At 38.7% G+C, this 21,057-nt stretch overlaps 1 protein-coding gene and 1 pseudogene across 3 annotated transcripts in view; one reads left to right on the top strand and one right to left on the bottom strand.

Moving 5' to 3' along the window:
* Positions 1–260: 260 nt before the first annotated feature.
* DSTN (destrin, actin depolymerizing factor) overlaps positions 261–21,057 on the bottom strand; it is a 35,400-nt gene continuing 14,603 nt past the window's right edge. For 2 of the 3 annotated variants that reach the window (XM_032248047.1, XM_032248046.1), the window contains exons 3-5: positions 7,092–7,399; positions 3,866–3,942; positions 261–1,474 (exon numbers count right to left, since the gene is read on the bottom strand). In XM_032248047.1, the coding sequence (XP_032103938.1) occupies positions 1,365–1,474; positions 3,866–3,942; positions 7,092–7,399 (495 nt within the window). In that variant the 3' untranslated portion in view covers positions 261–1,364. Of the gene's footprint in view, positions 1,475–3,865; positions 3,943–7,091; positions 7,400–13,378; positions 13,483–21,057 lie in introns of all 3 variants that reach the window. The other variant, XM_032248048.1, reaches the window with a different exon arrangement.
* LOC116530100 lies at positions 8,648–9,193 on the top strand (annotated as a pseudogene).

Here is a 21,057-nt window from a genome sequence, read left to right as displayed (position 1 = left end):
TAGCTGGGACTACTGATGTGCACCACCACACCTGGCTAATTCTGTTTACCACTATGTTGTCCAGGCCGATTCTCAAACTTATGGTTTCAAACTGTCCTCCTGCCTTGGCCTCCCAAAGTGCTCTGATTACAGGAGTGAGCCACCACACTCAGCCAACCTTAATTCTTAATTACTGGAAATACCCAAACCTCAATGACTTACCCAATGTGGAAGGCAAAATCCTATATTCCCAATTCACACATGAATAATTACACAAGAGATAAGTCCAAAATGCTTCCTTTATTACATAAAGCCAATACTGCTACTTGTAAGTTCAACTGTTTGTGCATCTCTATATTGTTCAAAGTGTTATGCCTGTGATGTTAACAATGACCACTTCCAAGTGGCAGTGAACAGTGGCAGGGACTGTGAGTGTCACCATGGTACCTTCTCCACACTGCACACAGTCAACAAACTGCTCTAGGAAATTAAGTTTTCCCAGGCCCAGAGTAAACATATACTCAATATTCTTCCACACTTTATTATAAAATAAGAAGCAAACTTCTGAAGGAGATACAATTAAAGGTACCACACAGGTGTCCTAGCTTGTCAATATTATTTTATCATTTTCATTAACAAAGCAGATTACAGTGTAGCCCTAATTTGCATTATAATTTGTTGTTACAAGACACTGCACATTCTCCTGAAGAAACGCCATGACTTCCAAGATGCCAGGTCACTCTTCCAACCAGTGAATGTTGAGCTCACCAGCAGGTGCAGGGCTACTTGTATTCCAATGATGTGCTTGAAATAGTGCTTTGCAAGATCAGCGTGGATTATGTGGACACAATTTTGAGACAATCTCCATTACACATTTGGTAGAAGTAAAACTGCCTGAATTAATCTTACTAGTAGTGTATTAGTGTTGTTATATTATGAAGACATACTATATTCCATTATTCTGCTTAGCTCACGGAAGAATAAAGAATTTGGGCCAAAATTATAACCAGATGATGAGCTATTTTCTAAGCAAAAGAAAGTAAGTGCTGAGGTTAATAAAGATATAGTAATTCTCTTCACATGGCCTTGTACTGTTTTGTGAACTGCATAATTAAAAATCCTGAGCTTAACAAAAATCTTTATAAATCAACTCATCAAAACAGGCATTTGGCCAATAAGGATTTAATTTCACACCAATAAAACTTTAGACTTTAGATTTATTTAGGGCTGTTTGCATATGTTCACAGAATATTTAGTTTACTCTAAAAGATGACAAGACAGCCCCCTCTCAGTGAGACCCTGGCCTAAATATATTTGCTTTATTTATATAGCAAGAGGATAACATTAAACATGGAAGCTTTCAATTTGTGGCACTGAATGATGATCTACACAGGGCATCCTTCAAAGGCTACAATTAAGGATCCACCTAACTTTTCTGCAATACAAGCCCGATTGAGATCTTCTGGTCCATTTGCTTGACATTCATGTTTTATGCCTAGAGAGGAAAAACAATTCTATTTAGAATTATGCCAGCAGTTTACCTCTTTCTCTAATATTAAACTTTTAAAAGACCAGTTATAATCTGGATAAACCGTGGTATATACAAACACGGAATACTACACGGTAATGAGAATAAATAACTATAACTACAAAACTACATGCATCGAGATAGATGGCTCTCACAAACACATTCACTGAAAGAATCCAGATTAAAAATGCATTATTCTATTATATGTATACGTATAGCATACAAAAATCAGCCCACGCTAACTTACGCTGTTAGAAGCCAGGGTGCTGGCTACCTTGAGGAGGAAGGGGCAGGCAGAAGTGCTATGAGTTGAAGCCATCCCAGGGAGGCTTCTGGGGTGCTGGTCATTAGATTATGAAATAACCATTATATTCATTCTGAAAAATTCATCACATTCTACAATATTCTGTGACATGTACTTTTCTACAGATATGTTGTACTTTGCTAAAAAGCAGGTCTAGTAAAAAATTTTTTCTTGGTTTTTAAAATATAAGTAAAAATACAAATGATTTTATTGCACGGCTGATTTCGTCAACTGTATTGAAAAGTAAACAGCTGGCTCTTCAATATTACACTACACATTTATGAAATCAATCACAATGAAAACTGTGTGAAATATGTTACTGATTCCTTTCTTAGAAAAATTACATCACCACACTGCAAAAATGAGCTCAATTATGGATTACATACAGTAGCTTCTCTGTAAACAGCCACTGTCTTTTAAATCGCTGCATGGTTATTCCCATCATTTAAAGACCATTTATTTCTCAAGCTATTGAAAGCACAGTAGGTCAGCTTTTGAACTACTCAGCTACTCAGGACTGAGCTGAGAAAGCCAGTAGATGGTTTCATTAGAAAAAAGGTAGCGTGGTCACCATCTTTTTTCTTTTTGGAGACGGAGTTTCACTCTTGTTACCCAGGCCCGAGTGCAATGGTGTGATCTCGGCTCACTGCAACTGCTGCCTCTTGGGTTCAAACATTCTCCTGCCTCAGCCTCCCAAGTAGCTAGGATTACAGGCATGTGCCACCACACTGGGCTAATTTTTTTTTTTATTTTTAGTAGAGACAGGTTTTCACCATGTTGGTCAAGCTGGTTTCGAACTCCTGACCTCAGGTGATCCACCTGCCTCAGCCTCCCAATGTGCTGGGATTACAGGCATAAGCCACTGTGCCCGGCCGGTCACTGTCTTTTAGTATCACCAAATCAAGTGTGCAAAGCAATTCCCTTTACTGAAAGGCAATGTGGAATAAGAATAATAAGGAATCTACTCTGAAACTTTTGGATGGGCTGAAAAAGTGCTGAAGCTAAGGAATCATTTAAAAGCACCAGTTAGCAGTCCAGTGACACACTTCTAGGGGATGCCAGGCATTAACCCAAATGCACAAAAACCTGACCCGGCAATAAACTATGCAGCAGCAAGGCTTGGGAAAGGAGGCAAGAATTTTGTTTTCCTAAGTAAAACAGGCTACCAACCTGTTCTACCATGAGAATATAAAACCCAGCGACAATAAAACAAAACAAAACCAACATCAGGCCAAGCCCTTGTGACCTTGGCTCACTCAGCTGTTTGGAAATAGCCATGGCAGGAAGGTAGCAGGGCAAACTCTTAAACTAAAGCGCACACATGAGACCAAGTCTCCCCTTCTACAGCTGAGAGAATCAAGGCCCATGGAGGTTAAGCAGTTCTGGCCAAGGCCACACAGCAGTTAGACAGGCTTCGCCCTCAGTTCAGGCCTTTGGGCACTTGCCCCATGCATGCTCTTTCAATCATACCAACATTTTCTCCTGGCTGGAGTCTGGCCAGGCCATCTCATCAGGATCCCAATCACCCAGGAGCAAGTCAAATAGAACTGACCAGCTCAGGAGTGGGTGCACTTTCCTTGGGACACAGATGAATCAATTACCTAAAATCATGCCATTCAACAGTAAAGCTGGAGAAAAGAGCATCCTTTCTCATTTAGGAACACTTCCTTTTTGCAACTTTATTATAACAACTACATTCAAAGGCAAGAGCAAATGTACTATTATACCCAGTGTAAAACAATTAGTCTCCACCTTCTATGTGAGAAAACTGGCAGCACCTCAAACTAGTTTAAAATCAGCCTGAATAAACAATATATATAGACAAAGTGAAGGGAGCAGGGTTATTAAACATAGGCTGTGCAGTCCTAGAGCAAGGAGCACAAAGTAGAAGACACATGGAAAGCCAGGTTCAACCTTGGCTTTTCTCAAAACAAGCAGCACTTCTCTCCTGTGCCCGAAGCTCTGCAAGAAAATGAGGTACTTCTCAGAAAAGCTGCTGCCCCATTCTGGATGGTCACCATACCCTACATATTCAGAAGTAATTTAGACCATACCTTGAAATTTCTTTTTGATTGCATCCTTGGAGCTTGCATAGATCATTTTACTTTTCAGAGGTGCTAGTTCTGGTGCCCTAGATAGAAAGACGCCAAAAATGAAAAAAAGTGGTTTAGAGAAAGTACAGCGTACATTGTGTTAAACATTTACTTCAGTGTCAAGGTGAGAATCCTCAGAATCTCCTTAAGAGATTTTGTTTGTAACTACACATTTTTTCTACCTCCCCAGCAGCTTAGAGGGGAAATGCTACAGACAGGTGAATACAGAATCATTCAGGTTAACCAGGGTGGGAAAAAAAAGAGAACCAGTGATGGAAAAACACAGCCACCAATTAAAAATTAGATTAAAGTGGCCGTAATGAAAGAACCAACACTGAGTACTTCACTGTATAAACCAATTCTTTTTCTTTAGAATAATTTTTTATTTTTTATTAATAAAGGCTTAGGTTCAGGCTGATAATCTTATTTACACAAGGTTTTTAACAGTTTTTCTAGTTGGAAAAAGGTTTTAAAATACAGAAAAGAACAGAGAATAATCTGTAAGTATGTGTGACCCAGAATTAAATGCTAATATTTTTGCATCTTTGCTTCAGATTGTTTTCTAAAAAATAAATCAAAACAAAAAACAAAAAAAAATAAAAGAAAAAAATAATAAACTACAAATAAAAGTCCTCTTCTTCTTAGACCTCTCCAGTCCGTCATCTATTCCAACAGCAGGTTTTGATCTCACAGGTAGCTGTTCTCCATCTTAGTCTAACACAACAGTACATGTTCAATTATAGATCTTGGAGTCCAAGTTTCAATAATTCTCTTGAAAAAATATTAAATCCACTTGTATAATGTCATGATTCTACATAAAGCTTTCACAAAGATTTCTAAATGGCAACTCACCAATAATCACGTCTTAACTGTCAATATTATTACTATCTTGTATTTATAAAATTTGAGCGCCTTCCCCCTCAGAAAATGGAAGTGTGTTGGAGGCACAGCATATGTGTCACAACACCTTCTTCAACAGCGATACTTAAGAATATTAGTAATGCACAGAAACCCTTGTCCCACAGACTGCTTGCCTGCGAGTCCTTCTTTCCTCTGTACACCAACCCGCAGGCCCACCCTCATACCACACTGCCAAACTATCACAGAGAAGATGCAGTACAGAAGTCCTCACTTAACGTTTTCAATCGGTTCTTGGAGCCTGTGACTTAAAACAAAATGACATATACCAAAACCTTTCTCAGTGCTGTAACAAAAATACATGGAAGGAAATGATGTTATTTGAGGACCTGGTGTATGTTGTTTCGCTTACAGTTGCAGTTTCCAAGAGCCTGCTGATGGTCACTAAATGAGACATTACTGTATAGTTAAATACTTCTGAGCATTTAATAATTCCATTTAGCTGCCATATATCCAGGACATTCAACAACCATGAGCCCTGGCATGTGGCCCTCACCTAGTATACTCCTTACCCTAGTGAACAGAGACTCTATTCTTAGGAAACAGGAAATGGGCAGTCTCTGTCTCTCAGAGGCTTATTCCTCCCAATCTTAAGGTCCAGTGAAGGAAGGAAAGCCATCGCAACCTCAGGACTGGCAGATGTTTGAGCTACAGAGTGGGTAATTGTCTTATGAAAATAGGTCAGAAACAAAAAGGCATCAGCTGTTCTGATTTTATTCTAACCAAACTGTTAAACTACTTTAAGAGCTACTCCCTGGGCCTTGGGCAGAGCTTGTTACAGAAAATGCCTTTAAATAAGGTTCTAACTTTTCTTAAAACAATAGTGCAAAATAAACCATTGCACTAACACAAAATTTCCTTTTCTATTATTTACCGAATGTTTTTAATAAGAATGTATAATTTTCATAATTACAAAATACATAAAAAGCAGAAAAAAAAACCCCTGCAAATTAAGAAAACACTGGCCAATTTAAAAGCCTAAACCATTAACTGGACTATCTGCCACTGAGCTGTGAATGCCAGAAAAGCAGGGACTTTACCTGTTTTATTCACAGCTGTTTTCACAGGCCCTAACACAACAGCTGACATGTAGTAGAAATAAAGTTTAATAAATGCACCTGCATTCAAATCATTGTCAATTTTCGGTCTTATGTACCAGCCTCAATGGACTCTAAGCTGCCTGCCTGAATACGTGCACCCTGATCTCATATTTTCATTCCTCACCGCAACTTGGTTTAATCAAGTGCATGCAGTAAAGGCTAAGTGAGGTGCGACTTCGAGTTATCATCTTTTTTTTTTTTTGAGACGGAGTCTTGCCCTGTTGTGCCCAGGCTCGAGTGCAGTGGCGTGTCTGATTTTTTTTTTTTTTTTTTTTTTTTGAGAGGGGCAAGGATTCTCTTGAAAAATCAGATGATGTTACCATTTCTCCCTCCCCTCAGAAACTAGAGAGTATTCTATTCCTGGCCATTCAAGGAATGTAGTGTAATATTCAATAAATGAGGGATCCAGGTGTGACTTTCCTCTAAAGCTTCATCTCAAATACTGACTTACCTGAAAAGGCCAGAATAACTAAACAACATTTCAAGAAAAAGTCTATAAAAATAACTTTATCGCACTTTTTCCACTATCTAGAGTATCACTGCCCAATGGAATTTTCTGCAGTGATGGAAATGCTCTGTATCTGTGCTACTCAATAAGGTGTCCGCTAGTCAGATGTGGCTACTGAGCATTTGAAATGTGGTAATTCATTCTGTAAACAAACTGAATTTTTAATTTTAAATAATTTAAATAGCCACATATGGCTAGGGACTACACTACTAGACAGTGCAAATGTAGAGCAAATTATAGCAGGGAGGGAATGATACTAACTTCTTCAAAAGTAGCAGACTGGAGAGTACAAGTGAAGGGTGCATATTTAAAAGAGTAGAAGGCTGGCTCCTGGTACGGATCGTTGGAAAAGTAGGGTTTTGGTTTATGAGTAAGAAACTTAAAAGAAGTAGGAAATTTTAGCTTATAAAAGGAGTATATTCAGAGGATGCCTCCTGTCCCTTCCCCACCAAAACAACAACAACAAAAATCAATTACTGAGAGTCACATAAGAGGTAGACAGAAAGTAGTGAAAATTTAGTTTTGCTCCCATAAACATCAACCGAGGTAACATTATGAAACCTGTAAACAAAAATTAAATGACAACAACTGCAAATAGCTTGAATAAAAATGACTTTGGTGCTGGAACTGGTTTTCCAAGTGCTAACACTAACATGCTTACCACAAAAAAAACATCAACTCTTCTTTTCTGGATTCTTTTGTTTCAAAGCTTGCATCATATAAAGCATAGCGACAATCTTTTTCAGGAAGCATTCCCACAAAATGCTTGAAAGGATCAGTTATGGTTACACCAACATCTCCAACCAATATCTCTTTGCCTTCTTCTACAATGATGCACTTTTTGTCTGCACTGAGACAAAAAATGACAGCCTTCTTTCTTTTCTTGATTTCTTCTGGTGTGGAGCATTTACGAACTTTCATGTCATAAAAAATACGACATACTTCATCAGCAACTTGCACTCCTGAGGCCTATGGTTAGAAAATACATGAGAAAATGACTTACAATTTTTATTGTGCTCATTGTAAAATGCTAACTTCTGCTTATAGATTGGCATACATTCCAAATTTTAAAGGTATATAATCTAATTAAAAAAACTAGAAATTTGAGTTGTAATCACTACTTTTAGACATCAAACTTTTTAAAAGATCACAAATACATGCCATTCACCACTATTGCACAGGGTTAAGGAAAGATTCAACTATAGCAGCCTCTCCTACCCTAGAACCTTAGAAGAAGTGTCTCCTAAGGTGCTGGATTATTTTCTTCTTACACAGGTTGCTTAGAGCCTTGACCAGAGGCAGATCATCTTCCCAGTCCTGTATACTGACGATAATTAAAACTCCTTTCATAATACACAGTATTACTGATGGTCATAGCTGCTAGATTGGAAAATTTTCATCCCTACAGCATCTCTTTCTCTAATTAAAGATTAAGAGGTCTTTGTTCTACTCACATTTCAAAATTATGTGATCAATATTCAGTATTTGTCACTTGCCATTAAAATTTTACTTAAAAATTCCAAACTTTAGGGCCGGGCGCGGTGGCTCAAGCCTGTAATCCCAGCACTTTGGGAGGCCGAGGCGGGTGGATCACGAGGTCAAGAGATCGAGACCATCCTGGTCAACATGGTGAAACCCCGTCTCTACTAAAAATACAAAAAATTAGCTGGGCATGGTGGCGCGTGCCTGTAGTCCCAGCTACTCAGGAGGCTGAGGCAGGAGAATTGCTTGAACCCAGGAGGCGGAGGTTGCGGTGAGCCGAGATCGCGCCATTGCACTCCAGCCTGGGTAATAAGAGCGAAACGCCGTCTCAAAAAAAAAAAAAAAAAAAAAAAAAAAAATTCCAAACTTTAAATTAAGACTAAAATAAATTTAAAAATGTCTACTGCTATAATAAAGAGAGTAGCTTTATTTGGGATTATACTGACCAGAAAAATAACTTTCCACTATGTTATACGTGCTGTTCTGAGATAAGGAACAATTAAACAAGATCTTAATAGCACAAGTGATCTTAAACCAGTTTTTAGTTTTTTCATCTTGAGGAATGTGCTATTTACATTAACTTTACTATAACCATAATTTTTATGCCTCATTAACTACTTTGTTTTGCCTGTTAGCTATTCTAAAGCAATAATTATAAGGCCCAACAAGAGATGCCCAGGAGGTTCTGCCGGTCGTGGTTGAATGGCACTAGAGGATGATCAGACTGAGGGAGGAATGCAGACAATCAAATGTGTGGTTGTAGAAGATGTGACTGTAGGAAAAAGCTGCCTCCCCATCAGTTATACAACAAATGCCTTTCCTAAGGAGTATATCCCAAATGTCTTTGGTAACTACAGTGCCCAGACATCTGTAATGGCCAAATTATCAGCCTGAACCTGTGGGACACCACTGGCCAAGAGGAGGAGTATGACCAACTGCAAACGTTCTCCTATCCCTAGACCAATATCTTTGTCATTTGTTTTTCCATTGGCAACTCACCTTCTTATGCCAATGAGAGGCATAAGTGGTACCCAGAGGTCTCCCATCAATGCCTCAATGTATCTGTTCTGCTGGTAGGCACCAAAAGGGACCTGTGGAGTGACCCTGAGACAGTGAAGAAGCTGAAGGAGCAGAGTGCCAATGACACCTCAGCAAAGCCCTTCCCTGGCTAAGCAGGTGGGAGCTGTTAAGTATCTGGAATGTTCAGCCCTGATGCAGGATGGGGTACATGAGAGATGGAGTCTCATTATGTTGCCTAGGCTGGAGCCTAGTGGCTATTGACAGGCACGATCATAGCACATTACAATCTTGAACTCCTGGAATTGGGCAGTTCTCCTGCCTTGGCCTCTCAGGTAGCGAGGGCTGCAGGTGTGTGACAGAGCGCCTGGTTACTTCATTTCTTTTTACTGCTGAATAATATTCCATTGTTTGGATATCCCACATTTTCCTTATCTATTCATCAGTTGATAGACATTTGGGTTGTTTCCACTTTTTGGCTATTAACACTGCTATGAACACTCATATACAAGGGTTTGTGTGGACATGTTTTTAATTCTCTTGGGTAGAAAACTAGGAGTAGAATTGTTGGGTCATATGGTCAATTTATGTAAAACCATGCTCGGAGTCAAGAATGGTATCTTTAGGCTGGGTGTAGCAGCTATGCCTGTAATCTCAGCACTTTGCAGGCAGAGGGCAAGACGATCACTTGAGTGAGTTCAGACCTTTGAGACCAGCATGGGTAACATAGGGAGACCGCACCTCTATAATTTTAATTAAAAAAGAAAAATAAATAATAAACAATAGAATTTAAATACTAAACAATGAAAAAATATTAATGATACCCAAAATTAATGTCAAATATTTAAGAAATAAAAATACACATAAGATGAAGATAACCAACAGAATGAGAGAAAACATCCAAAAATCCTACATGGAACTTGTCAGAATAAAGAACCCTTACCACTCAACAATTTACAAAAGGGCAAATACTTCCAACTGAAAAACAGTTAAAGGATTTAAAAAGACAGTTCTACAAAGATGATGCATAAATGGCCGATAAGGACATGGAAAAAATGCTCAACGTCAATACTGATTAGGGAAAAGCACATCAAAACCATAATGAGCCACCCACTAGGAGGGCTAAAATAAAAAAGATAGACAATAACAAATGTTTGTGGGGCCATGGAGAACCTGGAACCCTCACGTGCTCCTGTGTAACTATAAAATGGTATAACCGCTTTGGCAAACAGTTTGGCAGTTCCTCAAAAAGTTAAACATGAAGTTAACACCTTACCTAGGAATTCCACTCTTAGGTATATATACTCAAAAGAAATGAAAATGTGTCTACACCAACACCTGTACACAAATGTTCACGGCAGCATTATTCAAAATAGACCAAAAGTGGAAACAATCCTGAAGTCCATTTAGCGATAAACTGATTTTTAAGATGTAGTGTATCTATAAAATGGAATATTTCTTGGCCATTAAAAAAATGAGGTACTGATACACGCTATGACAAGGATGAACCCTGAAAAACATTGTGCAAAGTGAAAGAAGCCAGAAAGAAAAGGCCACCTACTTCATGATTCTATTTATATGAAATGTTCAAACTGGGTAAAATCCATAGACAGACTAGTGGTTTCCAGGGGTTGAGAAAAAAGGGGAATGGGGAGTGACTGCTAATAAGTATGGAGTTTCTTTCTGGAGTGATGAAAATGTTCTGCAAGTTGACTGGGGTGATGCATACACAACTGTGAATATACTGAAAAACCACTGAATTGAACTGTATTTTGCGGTATGTGAATTACACCTCAATAAAGTTGTTAACAGCAAATACCGCACGTTCTCACTTGTAAGTGGGAACTAAATAATGTGTACACATAGACATAGCCTGTGAAGTGACAGACAGTGGAGGGCCAGGGGAAGATAAGAAATTAACTAATGGGTAGAATGTATGCTATTTAGGTGATGGATACTCTGAAAGATCTGACTTCACCACTACACCATCCATGTATGTAGCAAAAAGACACTTGTACCCCCATAAATTTATACAAACAAATAAAAATAAAGTTGTTACTTTAAAATGCATGCAAGAATTCTGGGAAAGATACACTAAGATCCTAGCATTTACTTAATGTTAAGGTAACTGGGCCATTTCATCATCTCATTCATTAAAGATCTCTAAGTAATATACTCCAATGCCATCTAATCCACATATTCTGTTTATAAATGAACATTCACTCTAATAAAGTGGCAGATACAGAATTAAGACTAGGAAACTAACTCAAACTACACAATGATATCACATTCCTACTTAAAAAGAGCACTTTTCTTAAATCTTTTACAGCTTTAGTAGTAGTATATTTCTGATTTTTATAATGTATCTTATGTTAGGCAAGTTAAGAATCACTTTGCAATAGATGAATAAAATATTCAAAGCAACAAAAACTGAAGAACTAGAAACGGACTCCAACGCCTCTAATGCCCTAGTCCATAATGTTGATTAATAAGTCACATTTGACCCAACAACCAATTTCTAAAAGCATGAAGGCAACATTTAAAGCCTTATATTGAATCAACCAATATTTGAACACATCTATCAATATCTAAGCATCTTAAACTTTCTAAATTGATTTGTAAATTAAATCAACCACGTACCAGTAACAGAAAACAAAGTAAATGTGTATTCTGCAATTACAAAACAAATCTCAGCCAAATCTAGCTGTAACTTACAAGTTCCTTAAAAGCCTCAGTAAGGAAGAATTTTGTCTTTTTTTCTATCAGAAATGATGTCTGTGGAGGTTTCTCATACCATTAGACACTTGTGCTTGAGGAAATTAACACTGAATAGTATGAAGGAGAAACTGGCACAAAAACTGGAAGCAGAAAACTACTTTTGAGACAATTACAAACATTCAGAGAAGCAAGCTTTGAACTACAGTAGTAGGGCTGAAAACAAAAACATTCAAGGACATGTCAAAGTCAAACCAATATAGCTGAATGAGACATGAAAGAGTGGTATCAGAGAAGCCCCAGGATTAGTAACTAGACTGCGATATATGACCAGAAAAGGAAATACCACACAGTATGACACTTTAACTCTGAAGACTGTACAAGGCATCTAGGTGGAGACGACCAGACAATGGCAGAAATATGAGCATGGATCTCACGGGAAGGCTTTACCTAATACGTACCTTGGACTAGCCCACATCACCAACATTAAGCAGCAAAAGAGAAACCAATCTAGTTTCTCAACATTGAGTATGTAAAAACTAAAAGGAAAGAAAAAGAAACCAATCAAAGACACTAAAAAGAAGTAATCAGAAAACTAAGAAGAAAAAGTAAGAAGGAAGAAAGCAGCATCTTAGAAGCAAGGGAGACTATTTTGAGGAGGAAGGTCATTAACATCCAACTGTGCAGTATTTGAGAGAATGAAACATCCTGCTGGGCTTGGCAACCGGGACTCTGAACATTTCAACAGATTGGAGGAATGGGACAGCAGTCAACCATAATGGACTGAGGACCCACAGGGAATTGAAGAGGTAAAGACAGAAAACTAAGATGGTTAACAATGAAGGAAAAAGGGAAGACTGAATGCTACTTCATGAAAGTTGTCTTATGACTGGGGAGATATAACTATGCTAGATGTTTAAGAGAAGGAACAAGAGAGGAAGAGCCGAAACATTAAAAAAAAAAAATCCTGAGTACTTACTACTGCCAGACACTTCTAAATCACAACAATTCTATGATCACTATTTGCATCTTAAAGATGCAAATTTTTCTACTGAGGCATAACTTGCCCAGGGTCACAGAGGAAATATAGCAGAGCTGGGATTTGAACTCTGGCAATTTGGCTCCAGAGGAGATACCTTTTTTTTTTTTTTGGGGGAGTGGGGGGTGGGGAAGGGAATGGAGTTTCGCTCCAGTCACCTGGGATGGAGTGCAATAACGCCATCTTGGCTTACCATAACCTCTGCCTCCCGGATTCAAGTAATTCCAGAGTAGATATCACTCATGCAATTAACAATGTCAGAGATCTAAAAAACAGAGATCCAGAGCACAGATGGGAGAGTTAGTCTAAGAAAAAGATATACATTTTTTTCTCTAAAATAGAGAGGAAGGAAAAATGACAGTTTTGAGGTGGAAGGAAGATATACTGCCAAAAACTGTCTGAAAGATTCTATTTTCCCTGAAGTACAAGGCAGGAGCAGGACCGGTTTGAGGGCACTCCTCCAATCTACTACTATACTACGAACAAGTCAGAATAGCTATTACAGGGAGTTCCAAAGGGACAAGGAAAAGGGCTCTGGGGACCTCTAAAAGGTCAGCTGAGGTCAAGGGGTGGGGGTGGCAGGCAACATGGCAGAAAGCAGAGGCTGATGGCAGTGTGAAGGAAAGAACAAACTGCATTCTTCCGCAGAGTTTACTCAAGCTCAAGCTTTCAACCAGCTAAGCCAAATGACTTACATGTTCTTCTAACTTCTGCTCTTCTGAGCTTCCCGTCTTTACATTCAATTTCCTATCTCACATCTCCAGTTGTATGTCTCAAAGACATCCGATACATAACATGTCTAAAATAAAAAGCAAGCTAGTCCATTTCTAATCAGTCTTCCTTTCGCAGTAGCTATACCACTCCTGTAGTCACATAAGGCTCCAAGCCTAACAGATGTTAACAACTCCTTCCCCATTACCTTACTCTTTGGATTTTCATCTTTCTCTAAGACATTCATCTCATTTCACCCTCAGTCCAAGCTCCCATTGCCTCTTACCAAGACTGTTGTAAATTCTCAACTGGTTGCAGAGGAGGGAGATTAGGATATGTGCATCATACTGTTTTCTCTTTTCTGGCTGAACAGGAAAGAATGCATCCCCAGAGTTCCCAGAAAGCTGAGCCAGGGCTATATGACTGAGTTCTGCACAGCCAAGGTGGGCACAGTTACATAAGCCACTCCTAGTCCTGGCTTTTTAAAAGTGATCTTTAAATAAACTAAACACATACAACTTTCTACATGTGAATCCTCCCTCAATAAAATGGTTTTTAAAACATCAAAAATTAAATTAAACTTAAAAGTGATCTTAAAGCTCTGTTTTCTCCCACCAAGATGATCCTGGTAGGCATACTTCATGATGGAAGAAGGCTGCCCAACCCTTCTGGACTCTGCGTGACAGAGACAAATCTTTACCATGTTAAGTCACTGAGATTCTGAATTTGTTATTGCAGTTCTAATACAACAAGACTGCCCATACCAAGTACCCATCACCTCTACCCTCCAATTCATCCTCTACATAAACATGAACCTGATCAACATACTTAAAATAGTCCAGTGGCTTTCCATTGACCTGAAGATTAAAAAAAATAGCAATTTTTTTTTTTTTTTTAAGATAGGGTTTCACTTCGTCACCCAGGCTGGACTGCAGTGGCATGATCATAGCAAACTGCAGCCTTGCACTTTGGGGCTCAAGTGATCCTCCCACCTTGCTTCCTGAGTAGTATTGGGACTATAAGCACATGCCACATGCCCAGTTAATTTTAAAAAATTTTTTTGTAGAGACATGGTCCCATTATGTTGTCCAGGCTGGTCTCAAACTTCTGGCCTCAAACTATCCTCCTGCCTTGGCCTCCCAAAGTGTTGAGATTACAGGTATGAGCCACCACACTCAGCTCAATAATTAACATGCTCCATCTGGCTGTGCCTACCTCTTTGGCCTTATCTCATAGTCCACATACACTGCAATTTCATTACCCTGGCCTTCCTTCAGTCATCTGTATTTGCCATGCTCCCACCCACTTCAGGGCCTTTGCTCATCTTTGCTCATACCATATACTCTGCCTGGAAAGCACTTCCCTATAGTTCTTTGGCTAATACTCTTCATATGTCAGATCAATTCTCACTATGCAGAAAAGTCTTCAGTCTTCTGGGTCAAAACCAGTATCACATGGTCCCATAAGATCATGTATCTCTACCACACAGCACCTCTCACCATGTCAATGCTCTGTTTTTAAAATTATGTAATTAATATCATCTCCTTAAGAAGGCTACAAGTTCTTCAAAACTGTAAGTTCCTTAAGATAAACTGTGTCTGTCTTATTCATTATTGCGTTACCCTGATAAAAATAAAAGATGAGTCAGATGAATCATTAGTTTGACTAATTGAGAAGATAAAGACAGCATATATAAAGCTTCAATATTTTATTCCTTGATAAACTCCCATGGAAGGAAATTTAAAGAATGTAGCTTAAACAGAAAGACAGGTCATTAGGTAGAGTTTCATGCCGACTTAAAAGCACTCTAAAACAAGGAGACTGAAAGGATGAAAAGACTGTTCCTGACTAAGAGAATTCAGCAAATACAACATGAGAGGAGGATATGGCAGAAGGAAACTGGAGACTTGCACCGAGGTGAGATGAAAAAGGCCTCCAACAGAAGGCTTAGGAGTTTGGAGACTGGATATTTTTAAAAAGAATAAGAGGAACAGAGTTGTGCTCTGGGAAAATATATGAAGCTATGCATAAGAGAACAAGAAGAGGAAGAGAACTATAGTAGGCATTCCAGCTAAAAGAATTCAGCAAGCAAGGCAAGAGGTGTTAATGGGCTTCACTAGGGTAGTGGCAGCAGTGCTAAGGAGGCAGTGATGGGTGTTGATATTGCATAAGTGTAAGCAATTGTACTTGACAATCACTGGACTGGAGAGGGGAGGTGGAAAGGAAGGAGATGGTATGGTGATCAGGAGGCTAATTAATAATGCCAAATGCTCACTTTCCTTAATTTCTCCACTGTGGTGGCTTTAGAAACTTAGATATTAGAGTAGTATGGCTCTTCATGGCTAGTAACACTATAATACTAAATTTTGCCCGTAAAAATAATAAAAAACCCACAAGATACAGTATATGTTAGATTTAGAGAATAGACTTAAATTGTTATACCACGGTTTACCACATCCTTAAAATTGCACTGAGAGAAAAGAAATGAAGATTAAACAACTGGACCCTAGATTTTTTTTTTTTTTTTTTTTTTTTTGAGGCAAGGTCTCTCTGTGTCGTCCAGGCTGGAGTGCAGTGGTGTGATCACGGCGCACTGCAGCCCTGACCTTCTGGGTTCAAGCCATCTTCCCACCTCAGCCTCCTGAGTAGCTGGGACTAGAGGTGCATGCCACAACACCCAGCTAATTCTTGTATCTTTTATAAAGACAGGGTTTTGCCATGTTGCCTAGACTGGTCTCGAACTCTTGGGCTCAAGTGATCTGCCTGCCTTAGCCTCCCAAAGTGTCAGAATTACAGGCATGAGCTGCCATGCATGGCTGCGGTCCCTAGATTCTTGATAATGATTTTTACACAGTAAAATTAAAACCAAGAGGCAGACTGGGAGAGCATGGAATACTAACCCTAAAGCCTGACCCAACACTGTCCAGGGCTCTGACCTTCTAAACACCATTCTTCCAGTGTCTGTGTATCTACTCTCAATAAGCTGGTAGCTCTGCTACATCTTTGCCTCTAGTTGGTGAACTGGAAATCTGGAGTAAAGATTAGAAGGATGAAAAGAAGATAATGATTAAAGTAACAGCAATTTATTCACATCTCAGAGACCAAAAGAAGATATATTAAAGCACTAAAACCACGAGAGCAACAATCCATCCACATTCCTCTAACTAGCTCTGTCACCTTGGCCAGTCATTCCATATCTCTGAATTAAATTAGTTCCTTTAACAGTACTTAGGGGAGTGAACTAGATCAGTTATTATCTAACTTTAATGTCCACAGGAATCACCTGCAGATTTTAAAGATTCTGATTCAGAATATCTGGGGTAGAGTCTGAGCGTCTGTATTTACAGTAAGCTCCAGGTGATGATTACTAAGACTGCTCTGCAATTTCATGAAATTAATAAAATTGTAGCTCATTGCTATATAGGCTTCTTTGCCTACAGGCATAATTTTTATAAGGAAGTAGCAGTGATAAGAATATTTTATTTTACTGATACTAGTAGGCCCAAAGTCAAAAGCATTTTTTGGGTGTGCCATGGACTCCTGGCAAAGCCTATGGACTCTTTCTGGAAATAGGATTTCAAATAAAATAAAATATACAGGATTACAAATTTTTAAAAAAAGGCAATTATACTGAATCATAGTTTATCTATTATAAGAGTTCCTGTACTAATTTTGGATTTGTTATCACAAAGCAACACGTTGAATTTTAAAACAAAAGTGGCTGTAACACCAATACATAGAATCATCTGCTTTACACTATTCATTACTTTTTTTACTTAAAAGATCCTTTCCCATCAGACCCATTCTTTTAGTATTTCTGTTTTTGTTTTGTTGTTGGAGGGGGAAGACAGGGTGTTGCTCTGCTGTCCAAGCTGGAGTGCAGTGGCACAATCATAGCTCACTGTAGCCTCAACCTCATGGGCTCAAGCAATCCTCTTAGCCTCCAGAGTAGCTGGGACTACGGGCACACACCACCACACCTGGCTAATTTTTAATTTTTTTTTCTTGTAGAAACAGGGTCTTGTTATGTTGCCCAGGCTGGTCTTGAACTCCTTGCCTCAAGTGATCCTCCTGCCTCAGCTTCCCAAAGTGCTGGGACTACAAGTGTGAGCCACCATGCCCAACCCTAGTATTTCTCTAAAATGTAAGGTTATTAGATTTAACTGCTCATTTGTCAAGAAATCTAAACTTTATTTTAAAAAGCAAAATCAAATTTAGTTTTTACTTACAAAATTTTCTAAGAGTTATTGATATTCAAGTACACGGTTTTAACAATAAAGACCATTAAAGGATCCTCTGAATATAAGCACCAAGTTTGCTGCACAAATGGGAAGGAAAATCTTGAGAGCAAAAATAGATTGCTATCATAACAAGAGGTTTGTGATTACCTTAAAAAGATATGTTATCCACAACTTCAGTTTCTCCATATACCAGTGACCACTGGAGAACAGTTGCTCTTAGAGCTCCACCCCCATGTCAAAAGTAGCTGTTAAAAATATACTTCACTACATTTTCTCTCTCTTGACTACCAGTTTTTAACTTGTTCTCAAACCTGCCTGAATCTACTCTGGCAGAGCTTTTGTAAAATAATGATTCAGAGATTAAATCAACACATCTGAGGCCCTTTCTGACTACTCAAGAATCACTCAGTGTAAGCTTCTTTAAAAATGATACTACTCACACAGAGAGAAGTAAATGTTACAAAGAATATGGAATACTGGGTATTTTCAGTTGCAAAGGACAGAACACAACTTAAAATAACAATTCTCTCAATTCTAGCATAAGGATAGTAACCTCTGAAACTTGAGCGTTAAATTTTTCTAATTTGATTTTTGTAAACAACTGAACCAGTCCAAAAACTAAATGCACTGACCTCCTAAACCAAAATATTAGAAATGGTGGTCTTTTCCTACACTACTAAACTGAAGTAAGACACCTGACCTTGGCTACATAATTAACACCAACTAAACTTTACATAATCCTTATTATTAATAGAGAAAACAGGATGGAAGCTATTTTAACTACCTCAGAAAATTATTTTAAAAATTATTTTTCTAAGCTGAAGTCTGAAATATTTGAATGTAGGATACTAGAGACAAACACAAATTTTCAAACTGGCAAAAAAGTCATTAGCTTCCTTCTCAACCTACCTACTTCTACCAACTTCTCAAAGGAGTTGGGGAGATAAAAACTGGGTTCACGATTCTACTTTATACCACGCCTCGCATAAGGGCCAACAGGAATAGAATGACTGACGACAAAGTATGTGGGCTTCTGGCTATTTTAATTGATGCCTCTGAGAAATAATGCTGAGACAACAAATAAAATGAGAGTGACAAGATCTTCAGCACATTTCCACTTCACAGCAGTGTTCAGGGCCTCACAGGTCCTGTATTAAGATGGGGGAGCTAGGCCAGGCATGGTGGCTCATGCCTGCAATCCCAGCACTTTGGGAGGCCGAGGTGAGTGGATCATGAGGTCAGGAGGTCAAGACGAGCCTGGCCAACACAGTGAAACCCTGTCTCTACTAAAAATACAAAAAGTTAGCCAGGCATGGTGGCGCATGCCTGTAGTCCCAGCTACTTGGGAGGCTGAGGCAGGAGAATCACTTGAACCCGGGAGGCAGAGGTTGTGGTGAGCTGAGATCATGCCACTGCACCCCAGCCTGGGTGACAGAGACTGACTCAAAAAAAAAAAAAAAAAAAAAAAAAAGGAGGTGGAGGTTGAATATATACATCTCCCTACCAAAACTCCACTGAAATTATAAAAATGGGACTAAAAAGAAAAAGAACAGGACAAGACTCTTCTTATCCACCAGGACAAGAAGACACGAAATACGGAAGTTCAAATAAGGAAAAATGAGTGAAATTAGTCCAAGAAGCACTGAGATTCCTAGACTCCCTCCTGAACACCATCCTGCTGCCAGCCCCTTACCCCTGGAATTCTGGCGTTTATTCTCTGGAGAGGGTAAACAGTAGTTCTTTCTGGACTAGTCATCATACTGAAAAAGAGGATACAGGTGACCATATGTAAATGAGTGCTAAGACACTCTCCCCGCCCCCACCACCACTTTGAAGTCATGACTTACTAAATCCTTAGTCCTGCTCTTGCAGAGAGTTGTGCTGTGCAATAGAACTTTCTGTGATGATACAAATGTTCCTTTTTATTCCCTTCAATTTAGAAGTTTATTTTGCCAAGGTTAAGGACACGCTGATGACATGCTCTCAGGAGGTTCTGAGAACATGTGCCCAAGGTGGTTGTGTGACAGGTTGATTTTACACATTTTAGAAGGGGCAGAAGTTACAAGCAGACAACAATGAATACCTGTAAAGTATACATTGGTTAAGTCTGAAAAGGTGGGATAACTTCAAACCGGGCTTCCAGGACATAGGTGAATTCTGTAAACCAAAAGTATCGGAGACAGGTCTCCATCAATTTAAAAATTTATTTTGCCAAGGTTAAGGATAAGCCCGAAAGAACAGAACCCAGAAGCACAGAAACAGTCTGTGGCCTATGACTTTCTCCAAAGACGATTTTGAAGTCTTCAATATTTAAAGGGGAAAGGTGGGTGGAGGAGAAAGGAAGAGGGTATGGTAATCCACACTGTGCAAGAGAAAAGGAACAGGTAGGGAACAAATACATCATGTACTGGTCTCGTGCTCAGTAAATCAACACATACATAAGGCAAAAATGTTCCTTTTCTGCATTTCTAATATGGTAACCACTGCCAAGTGTGGCTACTGAATACTTGATGTGTGGCTAACAAAGCTGAAAAAATTTTAAATTTTATTTTAAATAGTTTGATAAAAAGTAACACATAAAATTAACTCTCTTAATACCAAAGTATTATGTCTGGAGTAAACAAATTTATTGGCCATATTTCATAGTTTTCTGTCTCAGAAAACAATATTTAGCTTTATTGATGACTGCTGTCATCAGGAAACTGAGTTATCATGTACACAATGACAGACTAATGCCTCTAATATCAAAGTCACTCAAAGAGAAAAAAGGAAAAAAAAAAGAAGAAGGATGCCTCCAAGGGAGACTTCAATTCTAACTTACTACAGTAACTATGGTTAACTATTTCTGAAGGTAAGGAAGAAATCTTGGGAGATTTACATGAACTTTTCTTTTAAATATATATTCTGAGTGTCATTTTGGAAAGAGTCAAAATAACTAAAATGAGGGATCGTCATAAAGTTTCATACAAGAGGGCTTGACTCAGCCAGGTGTGGTGGTGCATGCCTGCAGTCCCAGCTACTCAGGATGATGGTGGAAGATCATGTGGGCCCAGGAGGTGGAGAATGCAGTGAGCTAAGATCACACCACTGCACTCCAGCCTGGGCAACAGAGCAAGACACTGTCTCAAAAAAAAAAAAAAAAAAAAAAGAGGCAGGGGCTTGACTTTAAGCAAGCTCCCCATCATCTTAATTCTTACAGATGGCATAAACAAGAGGTTTTTTTATTCCTTGAGAAACAAAAGCCTAAGTTATTGGAGAAGTGAAATAATAGATTTAAAATACTAAGTTTCCTAACAGCAATAAAGATAATTTCATTTTACCTAACAATAATACACACAGGCTACTTCTGATTTTACAATTAACTGGAATAACTGAGCAAGTCAAATACTGAATATATATATATATATATATATATATATATA

The sequence above is a fragment of the Sapajus apella genome, unplaced genomic scaffold, assembly GCF_009761245.1.
Source record: "Sapajus apella isolate SASKATOON/1434 unplaced genomic scaffold, GSC_monkey_1.0 scaffold65, whole genome shotgun sequence".
Lineage (NCBI taxonomy): Eukaryota > Metazoa > Chordata > Mammalia > Primates > Cebidae > Sapajus > Sapajus apella.
This window is presented reverse-complemented; position numbering and strand designations above follow the sequence as displayed.